Source organism: Lycorma delicatula, chromosome 7 (assembly GCF_047948215.1).
Source record: "Lycorma delicatula isolate Av1 chromosome 7, ASM4794821v1, whole genome shotgun sequence".
Lineage (NCBI taxonomy): Eukaryota > Metazoa > Arthropoda > Insecta > Hemiptera > Fulgoridae > Lycorma > Lycorma delicatula.
In genome coordinates this window covers 28307170-28332168 of record NC_134461.1, presented here as the reverse complement: position 1 = coordinate 28332168, position 24999 = coordinate 28307170, and the positions used below count along the sequence as shown (strand labels likewise).

The following is a 24999-nucleotide window of genomic DNA, read 5'->3' as shown; positions in this document are numbered from 1 at the left end:
CTGTAAATGTAAAATTTATATAAAAAATACATTTATTTTAAACGGTTTTTCATAAATTGTTCATAATAAAACGAGATAATAAAGAGAAACGATTTTATGTGACTTTACTACACACATCCATACAACCGATATGGAATGCCATTAAAAATTACAAAATACCGAAGGAAAATCCAATCAACCGTAAACAAATAATTATTTCTGCTGTCGATATGGTATATAAAGTTCTATTTATCACTATCGATCTAATTACAATTAGCACAGAAGGGGAAACATTAAAAGTATCTTAAAGTTTTTATGCAGGACACGTTTATTAACGATAAATAAATCGTTAATATTTTATTCCGTAAGCATATAACGGGTAGATATGCTCTTCACAAGTAAAATAAAGGGAACTGTCCCGACACTTTACCGAATATATCGATGTAAAAACCTTCATGAGATCGGCATAAGAAAATGTACAACTATAAAAAAAAGATTTTAAAACCCATACTGTTTGTCGTTTTTTTCCGACCGGTTTTCAAGCTTCTGCCGGTCTGGGCGCGTGCGTATAGGCGAGTGCAATTAATAGCTACCGGCTCGCCAGGCCTGACTTAGCCGCAGTGTAAGTGTAAATGTACCGGTAAACGTGCAGTCTGGAACAGACTCAGGTCGACCGCTTCCAAGACGTGTGGATAATTGATACCCGACCGCCAAAGAACATCAGTCTACCGTTCAAATCCGTATAAAAACGACTGTCTTTAATATGACTCGAACCTTAGAACTCTCGACTTCGAAAATCAGCTGATTTTGCGGTGACGAGTTTAACCGCTAGACTAACCCGGCGGGTTTAATGCCCGTATTAATTATCTAAAATAATAACAAATTAAGTAACGTACAAGGTATACTTATAAAGATAGTAAATGTAAAAAATAGCTTTAAAATAGAAGAAATACCGATTTTAAATAAGTCGGTAGAAAGATCTTTATAACCGTTCGCTAGTTTCATAAAAACGGAAATGTAAGCGTAATAAAGCCCTTTCTCGTCAACTGAAATTTGTGTGAAGTTATCCGAAAATAATTCTTTGTCCCGTTTGACAGAGATGGGTGTTGTTAATTTTTAATAACGATTATTCTTTTTTTTTTAGTAAAGATTACACATACGTAAACATAAGCGCAAGGATAAATTAAATTTTTCTAAATATCTGTCTACGTCATTCATAATTTTTTACGGACGCCAATTATGTGATTCCGAATTTTTGTATCTTGAAAATTCGTTCTTACTTTTTGAGTGCCCCGACAGATGATATTACAAAACTATGTAAGAATAAATAATAAATGATGATGACGCGCTTAGCCTTTTATTGAGGAGTATCAAAAGAAAACAGTACGGTTTCATTTTGTCGCAAACGAAATCGGTTTTAACATCCCGAAAGAATTTATTACGACCAAACTTTTCGCTTTAAGGCCAACAAAAATACAATCGTTATTATTAGTGGAAATACTTCTTCGTGCGATCATCACGTTACGTTACCTGTGAATCACGATACAACGGTTTAATCCGTATTTATTTACAACCGATTTTTATGTACAGTTATATTTCATCGGTTGAATAATTTTTTGAACCGTTAAAGTAGAATTTAATTTTTTTTTTAAATAATTATTTTTATATATAGAAAAGGTATCGTGTGCGAAGAAGGTAACAACGAACGTTTTAAGATTTCGAGGGTAGTCATTAATAAAAAATAAATAAAACAAGGCGCCGAGGACATTTCACTGCGCGGCACTCCGACCTTCTCCATTTTCAAGCGAAGACATATCTATATTCCTATCAAAAGATGAAATTTCAACTACTTGTTTACGGTCAACTCCTCTGATAACGTAGCCGCTAAGTTTTTCAATCGTTAAAAAAAGTGAAAATAGATCAAATGCTTTACCGAGATATCAAAATTTTGAAAACGGTTTCTTTTTGTTTTGATATTTTACTTTAATAAACTCGACTAGGAAAACAAAATTCGCTCTTGGAACATCATATTTTCAATGAATTTATAAATTTGATTTTTATTTATTTATTTTCTATATTTTAAAACGTAATTGTGCAATAATAAAAAATCGAAATATAGCTATTATTAACTTAAAAATATTAAGGTCGGTGCGCTCCACGTACAACATTACGTCAGTAAGATATACTCTTACCGATTGATTTGATGGTGAATAGCTCGCTTCTGCGACAATAAAACACGAAGCGTTATTCTATTTTATACCTCGCTCGTTTGTTTTGTCCGATAAAGAAAACATAAATTTAAATTATAGAAAAATAATTTTAACCCGACTCAAATTTAAGCCGGTGTAAATTTTTAGATGTACCAATACATCTGAAATGATTTAAATAAGATCTGTGTAAAGCGATAAAAACTACCGTTTTATCGCAATGCGGTGATATTTAAAAATAGAAATGCGATTAAAAAACCTTTAATACGAACTTTAAAAAAATATTACAAATTTTCTAATTCAGGTTAACCGTAAAAAAACATTCTCTATTCACTTAAAAAAAATAATAATCACTCGTAAGAAACGTAGGTATTTTACTTGAAGAAGAAAAAAAAATAGTGTATAACCGGAACAAAAATCGTTATAAATTAAAAAAAAAAAAATATGAGATAAGATGTGATATAAATTTTTTGAAAGCGATTCTACTGGTATATTTTAATAGAATAATTAAAAGTAAAACTGAAAAAATATACATAAAACATGAATACACCGTATAGATAAAGAAACTGAAAAATTTCTTAAAAAATTAATTAACATCTGCTTACACTACAAATAATAAATTAATTAAATAATAATAATTATAAAAAGACAATAAACTGTAATGATTCTAACCTTAACAAACCCAGGTATATAGCCTGGGTTGTGAGGATTCCGTAAATGTTCTATACGCGCAAAAGAAACACACTGATAATGTTAAAAGCAATAAACCTGAAATTTCTAATTTTGCCAAACATATTTTAGATGACGATCATACTTACAATCTAAATACATTTATAAAAATGTTAGATATTTCTTACAATCATTTTAATACACATAATTTAGAGAAATTCTAAACATATAGTAACAAAAAAAATCTAATTAACGAACAAAAATTAAAAAAAAAAAAAAGATAAATTAACAATTACTAAATACAAACATAAAGAAATAATAATCGTTCCGTTTTCGATAACATGGTTTTCCTTTTAATTACATTTCAATCCAGCAGAATATCTTTAATATTCTTTTCAGTATACTATTAACATACAAACAGTCATGACTGCATACGTACTTTAACTTTTGACTTCATTATAATATTTTACTTCTCTGATGATGGTTTCAAAAAACCGAAAGATCTCGAGAACTTAACACTTATTTGCTAGTAAGGTGGATATATCGCTTATTAATTACTTATAATTATTTTAAGATATGAAAAACTGTAACTACGGTAGATTTTTAGAATTTTCTTTTGCGAACACCACGGGTCCGTTAATTCGAGTCGTTACAAAATAATGAAAAAGGTCATTTTTCAAAGTAATATCGCACACATTAACAGAAAACCGGCTGAAAAATGTTTTAAGCCCGCTGCAGATTTTGGTACCATTAAGCACGATTATCATTAACCGATAAAATTCGAAAAATATCGTCGATTATTTTTTCCTTTTTTAAAACCTAAAATACAATTCTGGATTTTAGTTACACCAGGTGTATTTTTACAAGAGAAAAATTATATTAAATCATTAGGAAATAATACTACGATGCGATATATCTAATTTATAAGGAAGATAGGTTTTTAAATTTAAATTATAAACACAAACTCCTTAAAATAAATAATTTTTTATTATTTACGCACACGGTGACGAATAATTTTAGCAAAAAAAAAAAGCAACCTTTTTTTTCGGTTTCGGAGGACAGCCGCAATGATTTTATAAACCATTCATATATTTTATAGTACTGAAGATATAATTCAAAACGTAATACAGACTGGCGGTGGGGTTCAATTCCCGACAAGGGTCTCGTTTTTTTCCAATCCTGTCTCTCTTCTTAAATAAATTATATACGAGTAAAAAATTAAACTAAATTACGTTAAAAAATAAACTAAAATTTGTTAAATCTAAAACATTTCATACACGTACGTAATAAATAAATAATATGTACATAATATGTACGTAATAAATCTGCTGTTATCGTCTATAAAGGACTAAATCTTTTTTTTTTTTTTACTTCTTTATAACTATTTCATGGAATATTGGAGACCATTCTAAAAATCCCTGAAAAAATAAAGTCATAAAATTCTAAAATCTCTAGGAACATACATCTACTAGGAGCAAACAACAAGATTCAATCAGATGCATACATAATTCTGTTGTCGGCAGTCGTTTGATTCGACAAAGCGAAAATCTACTAAAAAAATTTCGCGTGGCGATCAAACATTAAATTTTGAAAAATAAAACCGAATAGGACATTAAATCCAAGCCGCCTCCATCGCAGAACAGTTTACGATCGGTTCGGTTATTTTAGGAACGGTCATACGATCACAAACGAAGTGAACGTTCCTGACGGCCCGTGACATAACAACCGCAGACAATAACGAAAACTTCACGACATGAAGATCGAGTATGGAAGATTGCAAGCGCAAGATGCCGCTAAAACGATAGGCATCTCAAATCAACGGGAGCATTATATTATATTTACATATGCGAAAACTATCCGCAAGAAGGATGCTGCATTCGGTTACGTTCGATGAAACGCGCGATCGAGCTAATTATTTCTTAACACCGGTCGGAGGCTGTTTCACGTAATCGAAAGAAAGTTTTGCGTAGTTTCACAACAGTCGATGAAACTTAGATAAATACCGAACTAAAACAAAGGTAAAGTCAAAATAGCGGCCTGCAATCGTTCAACTCGTTCCAAATAAAAATGAAAACCTTTGCGCCGTCAGGAAAAGGTGATGACAAATTTTTTGGATTGTTCGTGGCATTCTGGAGAAAAAGTAAAACGACAATCTGGCAGTACTATGAATCCTTATCGGATCGTCTGAATGAAGAAAAAATAGTAAATTAAAAAAAATAATAATAATAATAAGGGGCTTCTTCATTAAAACTATGTACTCTTCTTCGACTGCGACAGTAAAATTGTTCGAATAACGCTACAAAATTCCTCCGCATTCCTCGCGCTCGTCAGACTTGGCACCTAAGGGCTATTATCTAATTCAAAATATTTCAGACTTGGCGAAAAAAGATTTACGCGAAAGATTAAGTTATTGTCAAAGCATCTGTCTTGTTTGAAGACTAATATAGTACTGTAAAGGCGGGATCGCCGTAACTTGAGCGTAATCGAACTGCGCGTATAGAGTTAAAAGATTAGGTCGAGAAATAATGATTTCCCGCAAAAGTTTTTGTCTTCCTTATTTTTATAACGAATATCAAACCTCTTTTGACAGCGAGATCGAAGTAGAACACAAATAAGTTTTGAGAGTACGTTTACGGCAGAATCTTATAAAAAAAAATTATAATAAATAAATATCGGAGGCTTTAACAAAATGTAAAATAACAGGAAGTAAAATCATAGATAATTATCAAAACCGCCCGGATAAATGAGATTTTATTATTGTAGTAAAAAAAAAACAAAAAAAACAACGGTACAAAAGCATGTGTAGTTTTGGCCTTATATTAAGGCGTCAAGAGTTATAGAAGAATAAATAACAAAAATTATTAAATACAGTATTTTCCGGATAATCGGACCACTTCGGGACCGGAGGTAAATGCCCCTATTAAACGATATTAAAGAAAAATGAGGAGCTATGCAAAAAATACGGTGTACGGGTGTACTCTAATTATTAAACTCGAATTAGCGATTTACTATTCTGAATTTTATTTCTAATATTAAGATTACATGAAAAATATTATAAATTACAACACAATAAAAATATAACGTACAATACGCGTCTAATAAAATACATTATTTACTACTATCCTTTTACATTACATAGCTACATATAAATACAGGCCTATAACATTAAAAAGAAATCCTGTTTTGGTACAACGCATTACCGAGTAGTTTTTGTCATCTTACGTAATTAAAAAGAAACAAAATAAATAAAACAAAGCGATCGATAACCAAAATAGAGGTACAAAATTCAGTAATGATTCCCGTTTATGAACGGTAAAATAAAAAAATACTTTAATGCTCTTACTTGTTTAAACTTTTAAACAATTATTTTACTTTATCTCGTCTCCCTTTTAGTACTAGGCGTTCTACAAATTTCGCACATACTCGTAGTTTTTCTAGCGGGCTTCCTTCTCGTATAAAATACTGCTGAAGTCCGTCAATGAATTTTTTTGTACTTTTGTAGATAAGCGTTTGACATCGGGTGCGTCATCTTATTCAATCTCGTCCGGTTGTTGAGTACAGGTAATGTTTTTAATCATTTCTTCATCACCGGTTGCATCCTCATCATAGCGTTGTATTTTTTCGTCTATATTCGACGAAAACTCTTCAAAATTTTTAACCCGGCGCTGCAAAAAACGTAATCGTTGTCATCAGCATCGACTGTTTCAGTATCATCGACGGCATTGATTTTTAAACCGCTTTTGGCAAAGCGATTTCTGATTGTGCTACTTTTCACTTCATCCCGACTATCGGCTACGAACTGAAATACCTGCAACAAATTTACACGTGCACTAACATCTTTAGCCGTAGGCGAGCAAGTCAAAGTATTTCCTTCAATTTCTTGTAAAATGTAAGTTATTAATTTACTTTAAACTAAAATTTATAGTTTATTTAAATAATTTAAAATTTTTTATTACACTCATGTCAAGCGGTAGTATTAAACTCTTATTCGGCGGCACGAACTCAATTTGAAAGTTTCGTAAATCTGCATTACGATGGGAAGCACAGTTATCAATAAACAGGTAAATCTTTCTTCATATTTTCTTTAACTCGTTGTCCCAAGCGCTCAGACAATCACAAAAAATTATACTCGTCATCCAGGCCTTTTTATTAAAATAGTAGCACACAACTGTCCATTCTAATCCGCTTAAAACATCGTGGTTTACCTGCTTTACCGATAAACAAGAGGCTTTAATTTGCCACTGCCAGTCAATGTAACACAATGAACAACGGACTCGCAATGAAGAAAATAAAAACATTTGCTTCGCCATAACTGCATGATGTCAACCCACCGAGTTGGTCTAGTGGTGAACGCGTCTTCGCAAATCGGCTGATTTCGAAGTCGAGAGTTCCAACGTTAAAATCCTAGTAATTCCAGTTACTTTTATACGGATTTGAATACTATACCGTAGATACCGGTGTTCTTTGGCGGTTAGGTTTCTATTAACCACACATTTCAGAAATTGTCGACCTGAGACTGTACAAGACTGCACTTCACTTAACACTCATACGTATCATCCTCATTCATCCTCTGCAGTAATACCTGACGGTGATTCCCGGAGGCTAAACAGGAGGAAAAAAAACGCATGATGTCACCAGTATCGCCACGCACTACGAACTGTGCAGACCAGTGATAGAAGGAAGTTATCTCCCTCAACACAACATTCAACAACAGTTAAGCGATTTAAATCGCTAATAAAATTGTGATATTTTAGAAGTAAAAGAAAGAAACGAACGAGCTAGTGGACCTTATAAGCGGCATTTTGTACCGTTAAATGAGCGTAATTTTACACGAATTATGCCGATATGTTTCTGTTTTAACAAAAATTTCCCAATTAAACGGCTGCCCCGAATTCCCGGTGGTCCTATTAACCGAAATCCACTGTATATAGCTTTAACAAAACCATGACACATATGTATATACGAGTGTCCCGAGACGTAACGACTAATTTAAAGGACCGATTTAAGATATCAAAGTAAACAGAACAACTTCATGTGGAAAAACGCCCTATCTCGCTTTATTATCCTTCTGTCTGCCATTTTTGTGTTTTTACATTAAACATTTATAATTGAAGAACGAAAAATTATGCGAACTTACAATTTCGCGCCTATTTTTACTTCATAATTTTTGCAAACAATTTAACGTCTTCAGCCATATCTCAGCCGTTTAAACAAAGGAGTTGTCATTTCATTCACGCTAAAAGGCTAAAAATTTTGCCTATTAAAACAGTCGGATAAAAACGCTATTTAAAGAACTGTTAATGATTAAAAATTTTAATGGCCGCCATTTTAGAATCTTCAAACTTATCTCTTTTGTAAAAAAAAAGTACTTTTGTGTAAATGTACATCAAATTTAATTTAAAATATATCAATCCGTTCGTACAATTAAAAAAAAAAACAAAAAAACATATTAAGTCTGTTTAGAAAATAACCGAACATTTTTAATTACGTCCCAATGGAAATAATTAGTGACGAGCGGTCGGCAGCAATGTGTTCCGCATGACCTCCTCTGTAACTACATGTTCTTGGATTGTTGATATCTCGTTTAGTTTTCGTGGTATTGTCGTTTGAGTGCAACGCGTTCTAAGTGTTAGTAGCGATTTTTATAACGTGCTGTTTCCGGGAGCAACGACAGACACAACGTAAAATTTTGCGTGAAACTGAAGAAGAGCCGCAGCAAAGTTTGTTCCTCGTTTGATGATCGAACGGCAAAAAGAACATCGAGCGGACGTTTGTCGGCGACTTCTTGAACAAGCCGATGATGATGAAACATTCATGCGATGAATCGTAACGGGAAACAAAAGCCGGGTTTACGGCTACGGCATCGAGACAAAAGGTTAATCGTCACAACAGATCCGCAAAGAATCTCCACGCCTCAAAAAAGCACGTCGGTCTCGATCCTACGTCAAAGTGATACTCTGTGATCTTTCGATTTTAGACGAACCGAGCATACTGAATTCTCACCTCGAGGTGAAACAGTGAACCGTGGGTACTATCAAGGCGTTTTACAAAGGTTACGAGAAAAAATCCGTAAAAAGAGGCCGGAGTTGTGGCGAGACAACTCATGTTTCCTTCCCCACGACGATGCGTTCGCACACTCGGCTTTGTCAATTCGTCAGTTTTGTGCCAAAAATCAGATGACTGTCTTTCAGCCTCCCTACTCGCCACAACTGGCTCCTTGCGATTTCTTCTTATTTTCGAAATTAAAATCGGTGATGAGACGCCACTTTGAGACTACTGATGACATACTGCAAATTCGTCACGGACCTTACAGGCCGTTTCAAATGAAGCTATTAAGGACTTCTTGGCGAAAAGGAAAAAACGCTGAGAAAAGCGTGCGAATAAGGGAGTGGAGCACTTTGAAGAGTACAAGGACTGATAATCTGTAAAATTAATAATAAAGATGGAAAAAATAAAATTCGGTTATTTTCTGAACATACCTTGCACAAAAGTTGGGGACAGAGAGAAAGTGGAAGGGTGATAGGGTATGAACCCTCCTGCGATCTCTCAATCCCCTCTAAACTCCTCCGTCCCTCTCTCTTTAAACTCTCTCTCTGGGTGGGTGTGTGTGTGTGTGTGAGAGAGAGAGCGCGCGCGCGATAATAATTAATACGCTTAAAAATGAGCAGCATGGAAAATAAGAGAATCTAAAGTGAGAAGAGCAAGGCAGATTCAACCTCATCCATCATGTTGTTGATAAATAGAAAACTAATGTCTTTTCTATCATCCAAAAAGATGTGCAACTAACTTGCACATTATTGAAGAAAAAAAAAACATTCTACTTTTTAAAGACGTGGTTTTTAAATTAAAAAATCTACAACGAGCAATATTGTTTGTAAAATTTAATCTAAAAACTTGAATTTTTACAATCAAAAATACAAATGAAATTCTTCTGATCTCAAAAGTTTGATCCCTATTTTTATATTTCATAATTTAATACTCTTTTCGAGAGGTTTTTACACTATAAAAATTTTTTTTTAGAAGTTTCTTTGAAGGCTAAGTCCTATAAATGTGAAATTAATATTTAAAAAAAAAAGGAACATCAGTTTTTGATTCGCGATTCGCGTCGATTTTGCGCGCCCATAAATGTTCCAATGCATTGATCCGGTCTTGATTAAATGTTACTTAAACGACTTATTTCTCTTACCTTCTACTGACGGATGTTATTTGTGCGGGGTTTAATTTTTTTTTACAAAAGTAAGATTATTTATATTTAAAAAACAACTTTATTCTTTCGATAGATTAAGGTCAAACAATTTTCTCTTATAATCTATTAAGTATTACATATTAATAATTACACGTACTGTTGTCCTTCAAAACGGGTATGTAAAAATCAAATTTTCTTATCCTCTAGCCGACGAACCTAAATTTATTTTCGATGAAAACTTTATTCGATGAAAGGTGAATGAATATTTTTCCTAGTCCTCGTTCACTTTTAGTAATCGTACAATACAATTTAAATTGTATTGATTAAAAGGGTTACCGATAGACAGTAATACTTTTTCCGTGATGATCCGTATAAAATTTACATACGATTTTTAAGTCTTCAAATAAAGAAAGAATTACTTAATTCAAAACCGTCAAACAAATTTAATGTATAATTAAAATTTACTTGCGATTAAATGTAAACCGATTTCGACGATTTTTATTTTATTTTAATTCACTTTCTGGTGGTTCTGTAATAATTTTTTTGCAAATAATATCAACAAAAACTTTTGTCGATGAAAAATTACATGGAAATGTACATTTTGGAAGATATCTTTATACTAATTTTATTTATAAATATATATATATATATATATGTGTGTGTGTGTGTGTGTGTGTGCGCGCGCGCGCGCAATTTTAAGAAAATTATTTGGAATATTTGAGGTAAAAAATATATTACAATCTTAGCCAACAGTCAATACTAGTTACAAAGCAAAATTTAATTTTATTTCATTACTTATTCTATTTTAACGTTGGCTAATAGCCCTTTGCTTTTTTTTCTGAAGGCTTCTTTTTTAATAACGGCAATCGGGTCATAGATCTACCGACATTTTAATAATAAAATATTAAGTAAAACAGACTCAAACGAAGTGAGTTTCAAAAAAAAATCCTCTAAAATGGGAAAAAATCAAAAAATCAAGTAAAATGAAATAACAAATAAAATACAATCCAAAAATTTTAATTTCGACTTATTAAAGTCGGCTCCAAATTAATCTTTTACTGTCAAGTACTGCTTTAACGGTACAAATATTTAAAAAAATTAAAAAACCGACAAAAGAATCGCAAAACTTTCTGGGGAAAGTTTTTAATTTTAAATGATAAAAATTTAAATGAACAGCAGCACGGGTTCTGTTCATTATGTTCAACAGAATTTTAAAATGGAATACTACAATAGAATTAAAATTTCATATAAAATTTATTAAAATATAAATAAAAACTGTAAATATTAATTTTATGATCCGGTTTTTACGAATGCAAAAATCAAACACCATATCGGTGCTAAAAGATAATAATTTTATTAAATGAAATAATAACTGTGAGCATTATCTATCGATGAATTCCTGGTTCAAAATGTTAAAACCGTCCGCAGATACATTTAAAGAGCGGTTATACTTAGCTAACCGATAACTTTTTCAAACGTATTTTTTTTTTTTTACAGCTCCGGTTCAAGTTTACAGCATCATAAATTACTTTTAACATATTTTAATCGTATTCACGGTGTTATGTGTTTATAAGGTCTTGCCCGTGCCGGGACACCGATAATTTATTAGACTGTTCTATCAGCGCGGATAGATACACTGTATCTATCCGCGCTCAGAGAAGGCTCAATTTTCCGACGACGGGCTGGCGATCATACCCGTAATACGCCATGAGAAGAGGAAAGCAATAGGGGCGATTAAACAGAGAAACTGAAGGAGAGTACGATCTGCTTAATAAAATGATGTTCCGTTGACGAAAATAAACGTCGAATCTTTATTATAAAATCCCTTATTATACGTTCAACTTACCGTTGATTACAGTAGAACCATATCCGAAAAAATCTGATGCGGATACCACATGACTTCCTTGTACGCCTATTAAATTACATATATAAATTTTTAAAAGTACATAAAATTTTATTCCATTAATAACTTCTGATATTTTTTCATATATTTTTTTAATTGTTATTATTGAATTATTATTTATCGTAAAATTTGTTTTTATAATCAGAGGTTAAAAATTAAATAAATCAAAATATTTTAAGTTAAAAAAGTTAAAAAAAGTCGGATTGAACCGATGTGCCTTCCCCTTTTAAGATCCAAATATTTCATTAAAATTGTATTTGGTTATAACTCTGAAACCGATGAAAATAGGTACCGCTTATGATACATCGTTGAAAAGCTCTCGATGAGGGCTTATTACTGCAGTTAAGAAAAAGTCCAAAATCAAATTTTGTTTTGGATTTTGGGCTTTTTTGGACGCTTTTGGTCCGATCGATTGCAATCAAAAGGGGAGGTGCAAAACTAGATGTTACAACAGCGCTAAATCCAAAATTTCAACATCCTACGGCTAATCGGTTTTGAGTTATGCGAGAGACATATACGTACGTACAGACGTTAAGTCTAAACTAATCAAAACGGATTCAGGGATGGTCAAAATGGATATTTCCGTTAAAATCTGAAAACCGAAATTTTTCGCGATCGCAATACTTCCTTTACTTCGTACAAGGAAGTAAAAATAAGATAATCGCTGGTGACGAAAATATTTTCGAAATACTGAAGTCCTGGTTCATAATTTATAACCGGCGAATTCAATCAAAACCAGAAAATGTGGACGACGTAATTTCGGTAATGGTTATACGTAACTTAATAAAAAAATATAGCGGAATAACGGGCGGAACCGAAACACCATCTGACTAGAGTATCGATACAGAACAAAAGATCTCGCTTAAAATTTTCCGTCGCCGGATATAACTTCATCACGAGATGCTTTTCGTATAAGCGAGGGTTTTTAAAAGTTACTTTACTTCAGAAATCGGATGCGACAAAAAACACCGTTGTTTGTAACAAGATTGTAAATAAATTACTTTTCTGAACCGGCCTAATTTGTCGCTATAAGAAATAAAACACTACACGTATTTATCACCGTAGGTTTAATTTCAACAGAAACCTTATTTATCTTTTACGATTTATAGCCGCATATTTTTAATTTTCTAAATCATAAATTACAGGATGTCGCCGCACAAGTACCGTTCATCATTCGAATATAATATTTTGAATGCGGTAATTAATTAAAGTAATGCAAACTATAATAATGGAATATTTGAAAAATATAAAATTATTTAGGAAAGCGTACACGATTTAAAAATAATAACGCTATTGCACATTATTTCGAAAGTTAAAACCGAGAAATATCGTTCCCGCGTAATTTTATTTTTATCGTCTGCACACGTATAGAGCAGCATTTTTGTACGGTACTGACACGGACCGGTTCGATACCGAATAATAAAAAAAAGCAATCTATTTTGATTCACACACGGGTAGAATTTCACTGCACTGTGAGAAAACGTCACTGTTGTATCTGAATAGACCGTTAAACAGTATCGATCTTTCTGTGAATATCCGTTACAACGCGAAACGTTTACGCGTTATTGAAAATCACTCGACCGAATTTACAGTCGCCGAAAATCGTATCTTAAACTTTTTTTCTGAAAATGTCTAATTCGGCATAAAAAATACTAAAAAACAGCAAGTTTTTTATTTAAACTAAATACGATTAATACCGTAAATCATTCGTTCTCAAAGCGGGCGATAACGCCCCCTTGTGGGCGCTGGAGGCCTACAAGGTGACGGTAGAAGGCCCACAGAAAACTGGGGGGCGTTCAGGAGGTGTAGGAAGGCGATGGCCGATTAAATAAAAAAAAGGCAAAAATGATGTTTTCCTGATATTTCAAACTAAAATTAAATACCTACTACACTAGTACAAATAATTAAAGGGGCACCTATATTTTACGATAAAAAATGATTGTATTCAAACTACTTTAACTTTGCAACCAAGAGGCTTAGAGACGAATAAAAATAAATTAACGGATTTAGTGCTGTAACAACGTTGCTAACCAAAAGAGAAATCGGCTGCATGTTACCGAACACGGCGACTTACGGCTGTTTTTTAAGTAAATTCGAGCCTGATATTAACAAACACGATGACGCCCGTTAGACTCATCTTTCCCATTAATGTAATTGTAATTTTTCAATTCAAACCTATGTTTTAATTACTGTATTGTTATATCGAATATGATATCGCTGTTTTTGTTATGTAACTACATAGATACAACTGTAATTTTTTTTTAAAGCAATATTAATAAAAATACTTCCAAGTATGATTAAATATGCGTTTTAACTGTCTCATTTAAAATGTAAGTTTCAACTCAGAAATAGGATATGCCACTTTAAAGAACTCGTCTTAAAAACGGCAACTATAATTATTACTTTTAACGGTAAGTTTAATATTTTTAGAAAATTTCTGATTCTCATTACGGGGGGTGGAAGAAAAAGAGTCAATGCTGTAAATATTATTTCAGATTTTAATTTTTTTAATAGGATTATATTACGTACACGTACAGTTATAATTGTAAAACTATATAATTTTATATATTATAACACATAATCCTGACACAACAAGAAGGATAACATATACATTAATACGGATACGACTTGAATCCCGTTTTCTTTCGCCGTTTCTAAAATAATTTTCTTAAATTAACGTTTAAAGTTCGGAAAACTAAAAAAAATCAAATCGTATCCGTTAATACTGTTTAGATTACGAAAAAGGAACCGCTTAACTATTTCCCAGGCAAAAAGTTCGCAGAATTATTTTTTTTCTTCTGATAAATTTTATTACCCCGTACCATTTAATTTTATTTATTTTTACATGGCGATAAAATATTAAATAAACGACGTTTAAACAGCGAAGGTCTAAACATACAGCCGATAAGGAGATATTAGTCCCAAGAAATTTTGGTAACATAAGTCCTTTTTTGCATTAGGCAAATAAAACTTAAGAGAAATTACTGAAAAAATTAAATTTAAAAGTTCTTCATACGTAATCAAATTATAAGTATCGAAACGGAAGGCGAATCAAAATTTACATTTGGAGAAGTTTCTTTCTAAACGAATAAATCCACTATAACTTGAAAATCAAATTTGTACGGCATCAAAACTGACAGTTTTTTTATTACAATCTGTATAATACATTTACTATTATTATTGCTTAATGAAAATTATTAAGAAAAGCAATATCAGTTCCTACAGGAATCCTTGAAAAAATGTCCATCGGTTAAAACAATAAAAATTAGCTTAGAAGAAATATTTCTAAATCGATTTTCGTAATTAATATTAAAAATAAATCACAGATTTTTCTTTCTTTTAGCTTAACATGGGAATACGATACGTAAATTTTGAAGCGGGTAAAAATGCCAAACCGGGATTCGAACGGTAGATAAGTTACTAGTGGTTAAGCTTATCCTACGAAGATAGAGATGATATCACTATGTAGGTCTATAGTGATATCATCTATCTTACTTACTAGTCGATGCGATTTACTATTGTTTTGCTCAGAATATTTTATGCTTCAATTTTACTTATTGAGCAACACAATTTATTTAAAGAAAACCAGTCCAAATTACGATAATTACGCGTAAAATCAACCTCGTTTCTTTTTGCACGTTTTCCTAAATAATGCGATTTGAACGTTTCACAATTTCGTTAAGGCATCTTAATAAATTCATATAAATTGTTTCTTTTTATATAGTATAATGGTTTTTGGTTTTAGGGGCATGCCCCTCACAAAACTACGTAATAAATAATTATTTATTTTGAAATAAATAAACTATTCGTTTTAAAATAAATTTTAAAACTGCACTTAAAAAAATTTTTTTTTACAAAGTTTGAATACGATTTTATTTTTCTTTTTGCAGATTTTTTTAAACCTGCAACTGATATATATATATTATTTATATTTATGTCGCTTAATTAAATAGAAATATTAATTTTAAAATTGAATAAAAAGTTGAAAATATGCAGCATTAATTTGCTTTTACGATTAACAAATACTTTTTTCTAGTTTTTTCACGATTTCAAACCTTACTTTTATTTTTTATTTATTATTATATTTTATTCATTTTTTACTCGTACAAATTTGTTTACTATTCATAAGACGTTCATGAAATCGAAAGGAAAAATTAAAAGACCGATTCTTAGATTTACAATACGTTTAGTTTCATCTAATTTAATTATTACTATATGCTTGCTAATATTACTATCGTATTACGAAATCCGATATATTTAAAAACTTTCATAACCGTACAAAATGTTTTAAAATTTATCTAGAAAATTTTTTCTAACGATTCACATTTTACTGTTATTTTATGGAGCACTTCGACTTATAAACTTCTGAACGTGTAAAATTTGGCGGTACCTACGGTAATTTCAAAATAAACTTTGAACAATAACTTTATAAATATAATCGGCAAGGCAAGGGAAAGTAAATATCAAATGTCATTCCGTTCCGACACACCGGGTTTAATTTAAAATATATACATACATACATACTTTTCCCTTAATAATTTAAATCGTACGTATAAAATTGATGTAAATTTTATATTTAATAGCAGAAAATGACATTTTTTGCCACAAAATTACCGATTTAAACACTAAAACCGATCCAACAAATTATTATTTTTCACCCGGTAACGATTTTTAGTAAAGGAAACGTGAAAAACAATCAGAAAAATTAAACCTTTAATAATGAAGCGTTTTCGTTTAACAACCATCAACAAATACAAAATAAAAATAAGCTTAAGAGAAATTACTGGAGAAAATTTAAATATAGCCTAGTAAAAAAATAAAATTAAAAAACAAACATTTATACAGCATTACAAAATAATGTCTACTTGTATTTACAGTAAAAAATTGTCAAATCTCGATATGAGCAGTCAAGTTGAAAGAGCAAAACCTTTGCATAAAATAATATACTGCCGTTTTCCCACCTTTTTTCTCCCAAATATTCTGGAACTAGGCGGGTGGAATACGGTGGCATTTTTGGGGGTAGATTTATATACCTGACGCCGATCAAATAAAAAATGTGAATTTGCAGCATATGACAAATTCTGCGCCTAATTATACGATTTGAATCGGAAACCTTTGGATTAAGAAGCTAAAATAAATATAATGAAAAATTACATTACACGTAAAATGTATTTACTACACATTAATCGTAGCTTGTAAAAAAAAATTAAAACCTGCATCGGAACTCTCTTAAGATTCTATAAAACGTCACACACTAACTTAAAGCTAATTCTTTTCCACCTTACTTCATTAAGAACCAGACGCGTGTCGTTTATAATAAATACACAATATAACTAATATTTTCCTCCGGATCCAGATCCGTGCATTTTTGAACTTTTTTTTCATTTACCGGCCGTTTTGTAAATAGTAATTACTTTAAACAAAAATTCAGAAACGATCATTTTCATTTACTTCAATAATACATGTTAATTTCAAAAATCAAATTAAAAGTCACTATTACTACGTCGAGGATTGAAACGATGTATGGAAAAAATCTTATATAATAATTAATGTCAATTCTGCGGAGGGGAAAGAGTACTGTAAGAAACCAAGTAGCAACATTTGTTGCTGTAGACCGCTGCTGATAACACAAGAGCCGATTTATAATTTTATTTCGTGAGCTTTTAGCATTTGCCTCCTTTAGAGCGAAATATCTAATATCGCGCTTTTACTCACAAATATAATATATTCACGGGATAATATTATTATAATAAAAACAAATATTCTGACCGAAATAGCTGCTTTTACTTGAAAAATTATCGGTAAGTGGGGAGATCAGTAACTGGGAAAAAAACACGCGCGCCCATATACACTTAAACTGAGTCAGAAAAACGAAAAATATTAATGTTTCATGCAGTTACTAGAACATATTTTTAGAAACTTTTTTGGATGTTTTTAACGAATGTAAATTTGCCGAAAGTTGATAAGCAATCTTAACTACAGCTTTTTTTTGGAGAGCTTTAAAAAAAAGAAAAAGTATATCGAACAGAAAAGTGGTGGGGGAATAAAATACGGCTACTCTTTGTTTTTTGTTTTTTTAACGACAATATTAACGAGTTATTAATTTATTAATTAAGCTTCAAAATAATCCGTAAAATAAAACTTGATTCTGATAATGTTGTAAAGACTTGATTATTATAGTATGAAAATCAGATCAGTATTTTGCTATAAAAAAATAAAATTAAATATCGCCACATATAACTGTGAAAATTGTGAACATACCAGGATAACACTAATTTTCGTTTAGTCAATATAGATCCGACACCGTTTTCGCCGAAAACGAATACAAATTTACGTACATAAATAGAATGACGTTATTACTCGCAGCGTTTTGTCGAATAAAAAAGAACAATAACTTTTAATTTAAATACGAACGATAAATCTTCGCTTTAAATAATTATTCCGATTAACTAAATAACTGTTTCATTGAAAAAAAAAAGATTGTGAATAAAAAATTAAAATAGCACTAAGTATCTTTAAAAAAATGCAAGATAATACGAATAACTGTTAATATAAAATTATCTCTTTTTTGTAGAGTAAAGTTTCTTTAACTGAAGCTCCATGTACAACGATATTCTATGTCGGATTCTCGCTTAGTTTTAGGAACAGGCCGCATAATAAATCTAATCGTATCTATTCGTCCACTACATGTATTCGGCAAATACTAACTGGATATTTTATACAGCTGTTTTTACTATCTTAAAAAAGTAAAGTAATCGATTTTTACGGCTTAGAATCTGTGATCCCGAACGGTATCTGATGAACTTCCAGTGCTGCATATTTTTTTCTTATCGTAATAATTTCTTACAGCGGGAATATAATATATCGTATAAGATAGGATTTAAATTACAGAAATCGGTGACTTTTTGGTTAGTTAAACTTAATCGTACGGTTTCTTACATAAAATCGGTTACAATTTAACTACTGCAATGAAATTCTTGACGGTCGACCGCTACGGGATTGAGTTTTATTCGTTTGATCGGATTCTTACAATATAAATATGTACCGCTCGATATTCAAAAATAAATGAACAAGTATTTACATAAAAATAGAAGCGGCATCTAACAATTATTTAAAGAAAAATACGTTATCAAAACTTCTTATATAAAACTAAAAAAACCTACCGCACATCAAAAATAAGAAAAAAAATTAAATACGTTAAAAATAAAAATTTATCAAGATAAACTACGTAAAACAATTACAGTAATTAAGAAGTAAAATCGAAAGAAAAATGTCCAAATTTTTTTTATGTTCCGTAAAATAGGCGGGAGAAGACTGAACACACCGAGCACTTGCTACGCGTATCTTAAAATGACACAAAACATGCTTTCATTCAAATTTGTTGGAACATTTTTTGGTAACGCGTAATATAACTCTTTTTATTAATAAACGATAAAAACTCGGATTTAAGCGTTAAAATTTGTATTTAATTCCAAAATATTATAAATCCGTTAAAAATTACCGTAATAGGATGCTAAGTATATAAATTTATAAGAATGTGTAGAACACGTGTACATAAAAAAACCGCACAAAATGAGACACAATGTGGAGTATCAGCGTCCAACAGTTTAATTAATTGTACGTGATATTCAAAATAGCGTCTCCAGGAGTATAGCGTCTCCAGTATTCAAAATACTGGCCAGAAGTTGATGTTATGAGTTCCCGATTGGCCACCTAAAAAGGGCTCGAAAAATAAGGGAGACAGTCCATCTGATAAATAAATAAACGTGAAGGATAACAACCGTTAAGGGAAAAATGTCAAATTGTAGCCGAATTTTATGTAATTATTCCAACCCGTCTATTGAAAACTAAATACATTGCGAAGAAAATGACGGCCGAATTAACCTCCCGTCAATAATTAAATAAACTTGAATCTTAAACGCGTTAATATCTAAGCCTAAATAACTGTAGATGCTTTCAAAAATTTGTTTAATAATTAATTCGATAGTTTTAGATTACAGTAGAATAAGAAATAATTCTAATACCTCTAAAACGTTCGATAAATAAATCCGATCGACGTACTACATTCAAGTACAAATACACACGAATTGAAAATTTCAAAAAGATATTTTACATTAAAAAAATACAGCCAAAATAAAAACTACAAAGAGATAAAATGAATAACAAAAGCAATTGGAAACTGTCAAACATTATATAAGCGGTGTTATTGTGCCTACAAACAGTTCTTAGTTTTCTTCATTAAAAAGTAAATTATTTTCCATTATAAAAAAAAAATGTAAAGAAAATAGATGTTTAAAATTTTATCCTTTTTACTTAATAATAGGTATGAAATCCCACATAAAATACGTTCATTCACTAAAAGGCATCTATAATATAAGCGATTTAAAAGATTTGAATTTTAATTGTTAATACATATAAATAATTTTTTTTTAAATATATTAAAAAACTACTTAGATAAGGTTTTTTTGTTTCATTTCAGGTTTTCATTTATTTTCAGGTGTGCTAATCCACAGATGACTTGCCCAACTGAATTGCTCAACTGTCCCAGAATTGCCTAAATGGATCAAGGGAAAACGTGGTAAACCCTTCATCAGGGCAGCTACACAAAACACAAATCATCTAAAAATGCTATTGATAATAAAATAAAACAACAATTTAAAATCACGCTATAAAAAGGCGGGTAAAAAATGTAAAATTTGACAGAGGAAGGAATATTTTAATTGTATTTTAAATATATTGTAGGAAGATTTTTCAAATTTATTAAAAATAAGCCGCTTTTCCGTGCCAAAGTATTACTGCTTTTGAGCTACAAGTTAACAGTTCTACGGCCTGTTTGGACAGACAAATAAAATATTATTAACAATTGTATTTCTTCAACGGTATAAGAAAAATTTATTTCATTATTCACAGTACACGATTTTTTATCTACCTACATAGTTTTGTTTGTTTTATTATGTTCATTACAAAGGAACGACTTTTAAATAATTTAACGCTTACTGATCATAATTATTGGAAATATTTTTTCTATTCTTTCAAAAAGTTTACAATAACGTAAAATAGTACACAAACGGATGTTTTACCAGTTCGTTCGTACTATTTTATGTATCAAAAGTTCAAGATTTCTATTTTGATCTGTTGTAATACGTATAAATAAACAAAATACAGGTACTTTACCAAGGATTTTATCGATAAAATAACACAAAAAAAAAGTTATTATAATGCGTAAACAAAAAAAGATAAAAATTTATAAAATTTAATTCAAACGAAATATATAAATAACACAAAAAATTATCAAATTTGATTAATTTATACTTAAAATAAATATAAAAGAAATACACTAATGATGAAACTCAGAATTTCATTATTTTTAACCCGGTTAATAAAAAAACATCTACATTAATCAGTATTAATAAGAATAAATAAATACGAAAAGGTTGCACAAAAATTTTGAAAAGAAAAATTAATGATAAAAAATAATCACTCGAAATATAAAATAAAATAAAGCACACAGTTACAAATATATGTATGTGCAACATGCTTTAAATTAATAATAAAAAATAAATAAATAATAATACTAAATTATAACTCAAAAACCAAATTCTACACCTCTTTAAAATAGAAAAGTGGGGATATTTAAAAAAAATAACCTTACATAAAATAATAATGAAAAAAGGGTATTCCTTCTTCCAAATTCTTATTGTGTAGAATTAAAAAATAGGTTATGTAAAAAGCAATAATTTTACATCAATATATAAAAAAACATTATTTTTTTATACAAACAATGAAAAAAACACGCATAATTAAGCCCACATAACTATTAAATTGTAAGAAAAAGTACATTAAATTCTAAAAATTAAAACAAACGTAAAGTAATAATTATTTCATAAAAATAAAAATTCTGAAATAAATGCATATCATTTTCTACTTTTCGTTTTTGTTTTGTAAAAAAAAACCTAAGTGATTTGTTATAGTTGCTTTTTTTTGTTTTTTATATTTTTACATAAATATTAATAAATTCTTTGTATCTACTGAAGATAATTGTATAATAATCGAAGTATGCAATTAATTCTAAAATTGTATTTTTTTAAAATAAATAATTAATTATTAACCAATTTTACTTTATTTCAATAACCGTTCAGCAAACAATTTCTATTTTGGTAATTAAAAAATACTTTAACTTTACAACGCTTAAATTAAATTATAATTTTAACTGATGAATTTCCGACTTAAATAATATTTATTTTTGTTTTTTATTTATTTATTTCATTTCAAGAATCTCATATAAACGGGTAAAATTATTAGATAAATGATATTAATATCATTTTGATGACTTCTACATTAAATAAAAGAATATGAAGTAAATAAAGGAAATGCATTTATTAATTAACCTTTTTTTTAAAAAGAGAATTCAAATAAATTATTTTTACATCCATGAACGTGAAATTAATTTTTTAAAAAACTTTTAAATTATTTAAATCTGATAACACAAATTTCACACAACAAAATTTGCAAAATTTTACTTGAAAATAAATAAATGTTGAAAACAAAAATTGTTCACCATTATTAATTAATATGGTGATTTATCAAACGTTAGGTTAATTTCTTTTCAATGTAAATTCAATATTTTTTTATAAATAATACTACAGTTTACATCATCATTGCAAATTGCAAAAAAAATCAAATTATAAAAAACAAAATATTTATGACAAAAATTATGCTTTTAATCAAATAAAAGTGTAAAGAAATAATAACATTTATAACAAAAGATGCGTTCAGGCAGGCCAAATAATGGATTTATTAACGTTGTAGATTATTATTTATAAATTTATGAATTATATAAATTGTGTATGATACGTACAGGATAAGAGATTAAAAGCGAAGAAAATTTATTTTTGTTTTCAAAAATTACTAAAACAAAACATAAAAATTCTCCAAGGGAATTAAGCCATATTATGAACTATCATTAATTCAAAGTCAATTGGAAGTGGAAAAAAATTAAAAATACTGTCTGATGCTAGTTTTTTTTTAATTGTCTGATTTTTTAATCAACTAATTTATTGAAAAATGTTAAACAATTATGAATGAAATTTAAGATAATTACATACCAAAGGAATAATCCAAACTAAAATATAATTTTTAGATCCATCATTCTCTTCTGCACTATGAAGAAATGATTCAAAAATTTTTCATGAAAATAAAATTTAACGTTCCAAATAATTCCAAGAAGAAACAACTACAATTATAAAATATACTACTGTGTGAAATTCTGTTTCAAAACAGGTACATTGAAAATTAAAGATGTTTTAATTTTGGTAAACTGGAAAAAATACTGTATAACCTTAATCTGAAAAACCTAACTTAAAATCAAGTAATGGTTCTGGTTTACCTACAAAAGATTATTGTAATACCATATTAAGGTTAGGTTATAACTGGCTTATGAACACTAACGCATGCATTCATACATCATATTTTGACAGAATAAAGGATCTAATTAAATATTAAAAAATGTCAAATAAAACGAAAATAATGGCGTTACCTTCTGACAGAGATATTTTTTTAACACAAACTAAACTAGACAATATAAAAATCTGAACTGCAACTACTCACCTAGCCTGGGCTTCATCCAATGACTGATCGGTAATATTCATAATTTGTTGCAAAATTTCTCCGATATCTTGTTTTCTCGTCTCCTGGTCCGGTGTGGCAGGGGCCCCGTGGTTTGGATCCACAGGTTGCATTCCATAAGGTTGCGGCATCATTCCTACTTGACCACTAACAGGATGCATCATACGATTCTGCTCGTCCATAATATTTCTAACCTAAAAATAATCAGCTGCTCTATTTGCGGTCTGTTTCTCGTTATTTGATCACTAACATTAACGGGGCCTGACCTAACCTACAACCTAATGTTACACTAAGACTCACGGCTCCAACTAACGACACACAAACAAAACATTGGCGGCACTGAATTAAAACACTCTCTTAAAAAATAATGTCACTACAAACAAACACTTATCACACGGCACGCGGTACTCGATGTTCACGGCATGCATCCACCTAGCACAACAGTGTATAACACTAATAAATAATTGTCCGTTACAAGTGCTTGACGTACTGGGGGTATGATTCGGGGTGGTGGGATCCTCCTACGTTATGCCACTCAAAGTCCGTACGCCATAAAACCTTCAGTCCAAGTGCCATTTAGAGAAGTGAGACTTTGAAAACGGACCAATGAGAAGACGAGTTTGCGCGTCTGTTCTCTTGTATACTGCTGCCAATCATAGGGGGCGCCACCTACAGAGTCGTGCCGGTAACACATGTGTTCTGGTTAAAACACGATATGTACACATAAATGTGTAAGGAAAGAGGATATCGATCTATACCGACCTACTGCTTATTGTGGATGCATGTAATTCGTAAAAAAAATAATATTGTTAAGCGACTCTAAGGTAAAGGTTTCTTTCTCGGTCTTCTATCTGAACAGAAGCCAGCCCCCAAATCCTTTGTGTCAATCAACTCTTTAGCTCCGCCTCCATGAGAAGCTGCAAAAATGATAAAATATAATACTACTAAAAAGTTATAACGATTGAAAATTGAAGATATAATAAAAACAAGAAAGAATAACATTTAAAAATATATATTTCATACATATAAAAATGTAACAACAAGAATTATAAAAATAAAAGTATTGGCGCCCTAGGTGATTTACGTCGTAGCCATTGCGAGAATATCATGGCCGACTAGCAACGTGCGCAATGACGTCACTATTCTTTTCGGCTCTTGCTAGTTTTCTTTGATAAGCTGACGCTATCTGTCAACAAATTTGTGAATTATGATACCTAACGGTTCTAAAAAGTAATTTTATATTTACGCACAATTCTTGAAGTTATAGCATAAAAATAAATATAATCATTTTAATTATAAAACATTATGACGATATATAAAAATATAACAAAACAAGTAATCTTTTATGAAAAAATACCGATGAGAAATTAAAGATAATAAACGCCAAATCTACTAACCCGAATTATATTTAAAAAATTTATTTAGAATTA

General features: G+C 30.3%; 1 protein-coding gene across 3 annotated transcripts in view; it reads right to left on the bottom strand.

Annotated features, from left to right (window-relative positions):
• The window catches only part of exd (PBX homeobox extradenticle), a 617080-nt gene extending 592873 nt beyond the window's left edge, over positions 1 to 24207 (bottom strand). The window contains exon 1 of one of the 3 annotated variants that reach the window (XM_075370540.1): positions 23552 to 24207. In XM_075370540.1, the coding sequence (XP_075226655.1) occupies positions 23552 to 23751 (200 nt within the window). In that variant the 5' untranslated portion in view covers positions 23752 to 24207. The remainder of the gene's footprint in view (positions 1 to 23551) is intronic. The other 2 variants (XM_075370542.1, XM_075370541.1) reach the window with 2 other exon arrangements.
• Positions 24208 to 24999: the final 792 nt, after the last annotated feature.